Here is a 9,795-nt window from a genome sequence, read left to right as displayed (position 1 = left end):
ACTTAAAGAAGTCCAGACGCTTTTCTTTGCAAGCTCCTTCGACTAAGTATAAATACAGAAATCAAATTTCTTAGAGGAGAAATTAGATTTCTGTATTTTCCACATGAAGTCTAAGCTCAGTTAGCTTATCTGGAAGTCCCACACATGAACCCAAACAAACACGAGAAAGACTCAATACTTCATGAGAAATGTGTAAAAACCACAAAAAAGAAAAAAAGAAGAAAAACAATCTTACTTGTGGGACATTAAAAAAAACAGATCAGAGGAAGTAAGATAAAGTCGATTATAAACTTATTTTCAGCATTGAACACTATAATAATTTCATCAAAACATTTAAACACTATCACACAAAGACTTCTGTGTTTTTACACTGCGTTTAAGTGTCCAGGAGGAGAAGCCAAACTATACGTTCGACCGTGAGCACCACTGAGGTGACGAATCAGCCGTGTGACTGGCTACGGGGCAAACGTGGAAGCATTAGTTAAAAAGAAACTTAAGAAGGTGGTTTATATCTCTACTTGAGAAAAAAGTAAAAAGGTAAACAAGAACAGGGTGTTCCTTTCATCAAGGCTGATATCCTCTGTTAAAGGCCTGCTGGAGAAACATGGTGCTGTTAAAAGCTAAATCATCAGCCTCTGCTTCTGATAAAAAGTTCACCATTTCCTTCCTCCAAGAGCATGAGGTATTTCCCAGACTACTGTCCACTAACAGACTAAACAATGAGGCTGATGATTCATAAGGACATGTGGGTATAACCTTTCAGCCTTCTGGCCGTCTAAAACAAAAGACGGCAAATCTGTTCCCTGTTTTTTTGTTTTTTACTCTTAGTAAAGTAGGCAACTAAGTGATACATTCATTACATCGTATACTCTCAGAAAGCTGGGCATGTCTTTGTTTCTTATGTACAGCATACCAGGCTGCAAGAAATCCAAGGCAGTTAATACAGTTAATGGCAGCTGGACAGGGACAGTGCTCACAGGTCAACAGCAGACTGGCTCAGTAAGTCTTCCATATATATGAAGTAAAAACATTTAAGCTGTGACAGTGACACCATTGGGGCGGTGTGAAAAAGTATTTGCCCACTTAATGATTGTCACACTTACATATTTCAGGCCATCCAACAATTTTTTAGTTACATTTTAGTTACTTTTTTACATAGGAAGCAGTAGTTTTGGATAGATTTGTTTCCTTAATGAATGAAATCATTATTTAAAACCTGCATTTTATATTCACTTGTGTTACCTAATGCTAATATTTCCTTGATAAAACATTTAAGTGTGGCAATCGGGAAGGGGGCAAATGCTTTTTCGCAGCCCTGTAAGCGGTGCAAAGGTAGTAAGTCTGTTGGGATACATGCGTGGATGACGCTGTTCTGATTTGACTCAACATTCAGGCTCAGCTCACGACCAACCGCCTACTGTCTGCTGCCGATGGGGTTGCAGTTGTTGTTGTTTCATCTGTATCAGCAGCAGACGGGTCCAAAGAGCCTCACAGTGTCTGACACATGGCGGTGCAATGCAAAGCTGTGACCCTGCACTAAAATGGACGTCTGTGTTAGGCTCGATTATGTAACCGACATGATTTCCAAAAAAGGAACCACTTCGGTGTGCAAACAAAGCATGTTGATAAGGGATCAAAATGCCATGGGAGCATTGCTGTGAATACAGAATCAACTTAATGCGTTGGTATATGTTGTGTGTCACTCCATAGGGATGATAAAGACATGCAGTGTTGTATTTCCCTGTGAGACTCATGGCGTCAGATTTTAGCAGCACTAAATACAAAGTGCTGAAGCAGCAGCAGCTGCTTCTAGTTGCTCTTCTTCTTTGGGAGCACGAGGGGACGTCGGGCACTTATCACCAGTCTGGCTTGTTGATTTTGGGCTCTACCACAAGAGCAATTTTACAGTTGTCTTCTTCCACCGCCATGGCCTGAAAGTTGCACAGGGCCGTCTGAAAAGAGGAAGAAGAAGAAGTAGAAAAGAAAATGTGATAGTGTTTAAGAGAAAGCCAACTGTAGCCTGGCATTCAAAGAAAAACAACAACAACAACAACAACAAATGCAGTTCTAAGAATTTGCAGTACCTCGGTGATTATGAGAAGCATGCACTTACAAAGAAAAAGAAAAGGAGAAACGAGCACACAAGTACACCTAAGAGCAAAAAACTCACCTTATTGTTGTTGTCGCAGATATCACTGAGGAGATCCCGAGGCTCTGGTACTTTGGGAAAGATAGTATCCTTGTTTCTACACAGAGACAGTTAGATATCAGAGGTTAGCGCAGCCCCAAAAAAGCAGAACAAAATAAAACCAAAACAAAGCCAATGAACAACAGGATCCATTCAGTAAGAAGAAGAGACTTTTTACTTACTTCTGGTAACACATCACAGTCAGGACTGTCAGGGTGGCAACCACCAATGGGACTGTAATCGCAAGAAACACTAATGGACTGAAGCCTGAGTCTGCTTCTGCATGCAAACACATATAAGCATTCATTTCAGCAACAATGAAACTGTTTCATGTTTCAGCCTTTGATGTTACTTTCCCCTTTCAGCTTTTTTTAATAGAGAAAATAACATGTCGGCTTCATTCATCCATTTACACCCAGGGATAAAACTATCTTCTGATTAGCAGATGACCTGCACTAGAGCCACCCCAGAGAAGAATGTCTGGCCTTTATAATTTAAAAACAAATAATAAGTCAGTGCATTCTGTTTTTTATTAACACAAGATTAGAAAAAAAGACACAAAACAGAAAATGACTTTACCAAAATACTGTTGGTCGGTCCACGGTGTTTCTCCTTTTTCTCCATACTTTGCTTTGATAGCCATGCTGTAGCTACAGTGAGGGACCCGGTCCAGCTCGTGTGATGTTTTTTCTTTTAGTATTATTGGACTCTGTGAAAAGTGTTTGAGGGAAACGATTGAATCAGTTGATTAAAACTTCATCCTGAGAGAAACATCAGTGAGTTTGCAAAATTCAGCACATAACCATAAAGGACAAATTTAAATATTTAATTTGGACTCATCTACTTGGGACCCTGTCGATTTCTGCCAAATATAATAACAACCGCCACTATAACTGATGAGGGGTTTGTTTTTTTTAAATAAAAAGCTGCTTTAGCTGCTTGGAGAAAAGTCTGTAATTTTCTCCTTATTTTCTCTTCTTATTTTCTCTGGATATGATGGCTACCATTATTCCCAAACCAAGAGCTATCATGCTAGCATGGCTTAAGGTTGTATTTAAGCTAAGTTCCAGAGGGAGCCCTGGAAGCTGATCCTTAGCCACTTCCTCCTCCCCCTCTGGGATTCCAAGACTTTCCCAGTTAAAATAAACAAATAAAAGGTTATATAATCTGTCCACTGAAATATGAGTTAGCCTCTAACAGATGTCTTTTAACACAAAGGACCCCATGTCTTATATGAGCTCCCACACAATGTTTTGAACTCCTTACTGTGTCCTCCAACTTCACTCTAATGCTGGAACTCATTCTCTAAGTCAGGGGTGTCAAACTCAAATACACAGTGGGCAAAAATTCAAAACTGGAACAAAGTCGCGGGCTAACGTTAGTATTTTTTGAAATATATTTATTCCTCCAGATATAAGAATGAATCTTTTCTTATGGGCTCAAACACGTTTTGCTGAAAAACTGAATATGGAACAAGCAAAGCTTAATACTAAACAATATATATATTAGCTGTATAATACCAGTAGGCCAGCTCTAATAGTAATTTGGTATGGCTTCACGGGCCAAATGTAATTAGGCTGTGGGCCAAATTTGGCCCGTGGGCCAGAGTTTGACACCTATGCTCTAAGTGCTTTCAGTTATTCGTTTTTTAACACAATCGTAACACACATTACTTTAAACTAATGGACGTGACAGACAAAGTAAGATAGTATTGTTGTTATTCTTACTTTTAGTTGACCACACTCAGTGTAATTTATTATATATTCCCACTCGTCCCGTGCAATTACTTCAGGAGGGTACCAAGTAATATTAAATTGATTCCCACTTTTCTCGACTTTCCAGTTAAGGGGCGGTGGTCTCACTGCACAGAGAATAACAGACAGATGTTGCAGTTAGTACAAGCTAGCCAGAGGTGCCTTAAATGCAAATCATAATGCAAAACAGTGTGTATTTTGCCTTTCGAAAAGTTGGTAGTTCTAGATTGTGTCATAAAATACACAGTACTAGATACACACAGATGCATGCCCCCCCCCCACACACACACACACACACCATGATAGCAGCTAAAATATTTCCAAGAAAGAAGAGAAAGAACAAATTATACCCCAGAAACTGAATGAGGAAGCACAAAATATTTCAACACAAGTTTCCTCTCGCATTACTTTTAAATTCTGAATTAGCACTGACCACTACACAGCTTACCAAAGCGAATGAGGCGTTTAAGGAAGGTGTTCCTGACAGTTTTGTTGTTCAGTGTTGTGTTAAACAAGACGCTTATAATATGTTGTGTGCTCACTGGCAGATAACAGCCAGTCCTCAGACCATCAGTGTAAGTATACGATGGGCATTCTTCTATTCCACTGACGATTTCTTTCCACTCATCCTCAGACCTTGGAAACATAAAGAAAAAGGTGATTTACTTTTTTACCAACACACGGTATATTCCAAAAGGAAAGGACAAAACAATGAACTAATAATAAGACACTGGCATGATTTTGCCTCTCGGTGCTGGTGAATAGAATAAACAGGGGAATTGTGTTTCTTGCTAATGTGCAACAACAGCATCACATAGACTGTGGGACTCAGCCACCGAATAAAATAATAAAATTTGAAGTATTTCTTTAATCTCGTGACATTTTGTTGGATATTTTAAATGCAAAATGTAATAACTGTGTTTAACAAAGAAGCCACCTGGTGGGAAACAGCCAGTTATCAATACCATGTACAATATTTGTACCTACAGTACAAGTTTGGACACAATTGTGACGCATGAATGTGTTGAAACCTAGAGTGTCAACGCATTCATTAGAACTACAGCCTTTTGCTACGTGGACTAGCGATGCTGCAGTTTTATGCAATGTTTTGTAAAGTTTTGTGATGCAAAAAACAAAAACATTTTAATTTAAGATACTAATTTAACATCTATGAAACTGTATAATTAAACAGTTTCTTTTACTTCCTTAATTGCGCTTTCACTGGGAAACAAAGAAGACAAAAGTTCATAGGAAAATGGGTCTTTGTTGCAGCCTAACAAAACAGGAGTGACTTCTGGATTCAGTCTCGTCTTGGTAACAATATTATGCAAATACCATGATGTTCACATAATACTGTCATTGTCACCTTCGTTATCTGAGACACTTTAAAAAGTTTATGTTGACAATGAACTTCTCGACGATGGCGACGGGTGAGGCAATAGAGGCGCTATTGTGAAAGTTAGCCTTTGTGCTTTGGATACAAGAGTGCAGTCATAACACATTTGAAGCAACAACTTAAACACACAATTCTCACATTTTTGAGTGATTTCAACAGCATCCTGACAAAATCAGTGGACAATGAGGAATAACACTCTCCAAGTGAATGCCATTGTGTACATTTGTGTACTGAAACCTTCCCAGAGGTCAATCAACGAGTTTAGCAAGATCAGAGGGGTATATAAGTTTGAACCTAAAACTCCTGCTGGAGATCAAAGTTATCACTGTTAAGCAGAGCTTTCTGCTTCAGCTTCTGAGCGTGCTCATATAAAAAGCAGCATTTCACAGGTCATAAGACTCTTCTTCCACAAAAAATGATCCCCGTGAGCGCCCCCTACCCATTCCTTTATAATGATATGAGGATATAATGATTATAATTCCTTATAATGCTAGTGTAACAGGGGGGAAATTCACATTTAGATTTAGGTCTTTAGAACTTTACTGTTGGATTTTGTTTGACCTTCTTAGATGAAGGATGTGTGTGTGTCAATATGACCTGGTGAAAACTTCTTAGATATGCTTAACGATGTTTCACTAAGTTAACCTCTAATTGTTAGGGAAACTCCCAAGAAGACCAGTGCCAGGTGCTTCCTGGAAAATAGATAGTGGGAAAGTCTTCCCTGGCCAGCAACAGCCCGGGTGGGACAAAAAGACTGTTGTAACTGAAAAGATACAAAGAGTGTGTGTGATGTTATCAAAGGGACGCTGGGACATCCCAAGGTTAGCGCTCTCGTGACTGCAGAACTGTGATGTTTGATGTGTGTTAGCTCTCCTGCATCCAGCAATTACATTAGCTTGATCTGTGTTGCAGACTTTAATAACAGAAATTTCACCCACACTAGGCACAGTTTGCTCTTCACTCAGTGGTTTTAGTATTCACGCCTAACAACCTGCACATATGAAACACCAGTATATATATAGTAGAGAATTTATAATACACTTGAAATGCTGTAAATAAAAGACTCAGTGAAAATGTGGAGCTTATAGCCGATTTACAAAAAAATGCTCTGCTCCTGAACTTGTTACGTGTTCGCTACAAGTTAGCGTAGTGATTTAGCCAGTTAAAAACAGAGCCACTTTCGTAATACAGAAACCTCTCACTTTACGCTCGACAGCTCGCGAGACATTTATCTAAGTTAGTTGACTCCGCAGGGTGTGGTAGGTTATTTACAGCAGAAACACCTCATTTAAGTGTTACGGTCATGGATAACAGTGGAGCTTTGTGGCCCAGACGGATTAAACATATACCTCTCCAATATTATCTTTGATGCACTGGCTACCGGGCAGTGTGGATGAAAATTTAAAATACCTTCTTCTAATGCAGGAGCCCTTTAATCACCAAGCTGCACATTAAATGTACCATTTTACCCCAAAAGAGCACTTCTGTGTCAGAGCACAGACCTGCCTCCAGGTTCCTCCCCTGGGACAGCCCTAGGTAAGAGCAGGGGTGAATAATTCTGGTTTTGTTCAGCCAATGCAAAACCTGAGTTAATGTGTAACTGAGTCCTGCTGCTCATTCTAATAAGAAATGTTCTTATGCTCTCTCATGACACATCTCCCCTCCCCCTTGGTGAGGCTCATACATTTAATATAAAGTCATGTTGCTGTTGATGTGACAAAGAGAGTGAGAGTGGGAAGCTGCCACTTCCTTTATATGTGTGTTAAATTATTATTTATGATAATTCTGTGTGCCCTTTAAAACAAAAGAGGACAATAGGACTACACTGAACGAGCAGCAGAGTTTCTCTTTGTACAATTCAGCAGGTCTTGGGTTTCCTATGTAAACTGGTAACATATCTTATGATCTGGATTGGCAATATAAAAGTTAAATAAATAAAAATGCGTTTGGATACATGATCCCCACTTGTGTCCAAGATCACTTCATTCTTATGGATTGTCATGCAGAAAACCGCTGTGTTGCTTTAGTTCATTTCAGTATTTGCTTTTGGGTTTCTTTGTTTTTTCTTTTTTTCTTTTTCTTTTTACTTGCAACGTATTTGTTTCAAGTTTGTGAAGACGTTTACTTAGTTTGCTTAGGTTTTGCCTATTTAAATACATGACCTTAAACGGCAGTCCATTGGGATATCAGGGCTCCGGCGTGTTACAGTTGGCTTGAGTTAACACTTAACCCTCTTCATTTAATGTTACATTGCCAAATATGGTTTGGTTTTGTATGCATAAATCCCCACACCCCCAACAAACAGCCTGCAGCTGGCAAAAAAAACAGAGCTAGTAAACACAAGAATTTAGCCCTGATTGAACTCTGGCTCATTACTTCCACTTCAGCTCAGAGTGACCACTGACTATCAGGAAGTGTTGCAAAATTACAAAACTACCTGTACTGCGTAATGCTGAATTTCTATTTCTTTAAACTGCATAATAAAAAAGCACATACTTGTAGAAGAAACGGAGATCTGCGGCGATACCGGTTGGTGACCATGAGCAGTTTGTTTGCTTTGGGGAGTGGACGTAGCACTGAAAATCTATCACCAGCTCTGAGAGCGACAGAGACACAGACACAGATTAATAATCAAACACATAGACAGCAATTTGCTTCATATGTGGCTCAAAAGCATTTTTTTTACAACAAAGCAGAGTCAGTGGTGAGAATTACCTGCATTAGTTTCACTGACGACCACTGGCTCGCTTGATGACTTATTCCAAAAACTTCTGATAGACACATTTAAGACGTTTCCATTCATTAACCCCTTCAAAACTAAGGAAGTGCCCTGCTATTAAGAGAAAAAGAGAAGAAAAAAACTAATTTGAGTAAACAGTCTAAACCAATCCCAGATCTTTTGTTTGAAGAACTGGCTAACCAACCAGACATAGTTGTGGTGTACATGCAGAACAAAAGGGTTGTGGTAATAGATGTAGCAATACCGAGAGAGAAACATCAGGAAGAAGGAACACAAGAAGCCCGAGAAACACCAAAGGCTGACAGAAGATGTGGAGGGTGAAGACAACAGTGGTGCGGTTACCACGCGAGATCTAGAAAGCCCAGGACTCAGTGCCACACATACACACAGCTGTAGCTGTCATGGCTTAAAACATGTGAGGTCCACAAGAGTGCAGCTGGAGAAACGGTACGCTGCAACACAACACAGTCTTCCCCTCAAAACTTAAAATAGCGGTTGTCTATACAAAATCTAGAAATTACTCAAATCTACTTTTCATATCTGAAAATGTTTTTCAGCAGTATGCAAATAATGAGCCTCTACTTCCAGGAGGTGGTTGAGATTACTTGCAGTCTCTCAGCAGGGAATTATTGGTTATTAACTGATGAAAGACTTTTAAATTATGGGGTATAAACGTTGTGTAATCACAATGAATATACGAGGTTTTAAAGTAAGCATATACACATATAAGCGTACTTACAGTGGATTCATATTTTTGTCCGTTTGTATTTGTAGACACTTTATAATGGTAATCGACAGAATTCTCTGGTGGTACCCAGGTCACGTTATGATCAAAGTCGTTAATCCTCCGCAGGGACACATTTCGTGGTGGTAAGATTTCGCCTTAGTGAAGAAGGAGAAAGAACAGAAAATGAGTCAACATCTGCAGGATCAGCGAATAAAGACGCTTTATGTGGCTCGCCAAGCAAGCTGTTGCGCTGAGCCAGTCACTCAGGAGGGAAAAAAATCTTTCCCTCAAGGCTTAGAGAACATTCACACTTCTGTGTAACTGCCAGGTGCTGTTACGCAGACTGCTGAACAGTCTATTTACCAGATCTGATCCTGCTTTCGGATTTCTACGTGGATAATTTAAAAAAGTCAGATTCCTCCTGTTTCTGTCACGTAAACAGAATCCGGATTGGAATACTAACATGGGGGATTTACACGCGCGATTTACACGAAACACATTCTCCCACAAAGTTTTCTCTTTTTCCAGAGTCCGTTTTACTGTCCCGCTACACAGTGGCGAATGCCAGATGTGACGTCACTAGTGGGAATCACCGCAAATGACCCGAGCGAGAAAACTGGGAAAAGGTGTCAAAGAAGCAGGCAATAACAAAAACCCAGGTAAATGTGTTGTAAGCGTGGACGTGTAGATCGTCTTACCGTGACTGGATTCGATCGTCAGAGACAGGCAGCACAGAACTAACAAACTTGGGAACATCCTGCTGATCCCGTGTGTTCAGCTCTCCCCCTGAAAACTTTCTATCTCCTGAGTTTCTGTTGTGAGGAGAGCGGGGGACGCGCTCTTGAAACGGGGTCCCCTGCTTCTCAGACTCTGTGTGGTCACAGCTGTTCAGAAGACAAAAGCAGAGAGACGTCTGCCATGTCTCTGATCTACTTTCGCTTCCAGCTTATTGGGAGGAAGGCACAGAAAAATAGTGGGAGGCTGGAAGTG

General features: G+C 40.0%; 1 protein-coding gene across 2 annotated transcripts; it reads right to left on the bottom strand.

The window, feature by feature from the left end:
* il13ra1 (interleukin 13 receptor, alpha 1) lies at positions 1-9,795 on the bottom strand. Of its 2 annotated transcripts, none has more exons than XM_005741824.1 (10): positions 9,504-9,795; positions 8,818-8,960; positions 8,054-8,171; positions 7,835-7,934; positions 4,391-4,578; positions 3,916-4,049; positions 2,768-2,897; positions 2,371-2,467; positions 2,171-2,246; positions 1-1,952 (listed from the first exon to the last, which is right to left on the bottom strand). In XM_005741824.1, the coding sequence occupies exons 1-10, from the start codon at positions 9,559-9,561 to the stop codon at positions 1,857-1,859; spliced, it is 1,140 nt and encodes a 379-aa protein (XP_005741881.1). In that variant the 5' UTR covers positions 9,562-9,795; the 3' UTR covers positions 1-1,856. The 2 variants fall into 2 exon arrangements, with proteins under 2 accessions (XP_005741881.1, XP_005741882.1); XM_005741825.1 differs by having other exon boundaries at positions 8,054-8,168.

Source organism: Pundamilia nyererei, unplaced genomic scaffold, assembly GCF_000239375.1.
Source record: "Pundamilia nyererei isolate P.nyererei 1_Seehausen unplaced genomic scaffold, PunNye1.0 scaffold00114, whole genome shotgun sequence".
Classification (NCBI taxonomy): Eukaryota; Metazoa; Chordata; class Actinopteri; order Cichliformes; family Cichlidae; genus Pundamilia; species Pundamilia nyererei.
Note: the sequence above shows the minus strand (reverse complement) of the source record. Positions and strands in the feature narration are given on the sequence as shown.

Excerpts from the sequence above, each read along its gene's own strand:
- il13ra1 (XM_005741824.1), bottom strand. The coding sequence starts at position 9,561 with ATGTTCCCAAGTTTGTTAGTTCTGTGCTGCCTGTCTCTGACGATCGAA. Across the intron at positions 8,961-9,503 it reads GACGATCGAATCCAGTCACG|GCGAAATCTTACCACCACGA; the intron begins GTAAGACGATCT and ends TTCTTCACTAAG. Across the intron at positions 8,172-8,817 it reads GACAAAAATATGAATCCACT|CAGGGCACTTCCTTAGTTTT; the intron begins GTAAGTACGCTT and ends TTCTCTTAATAG.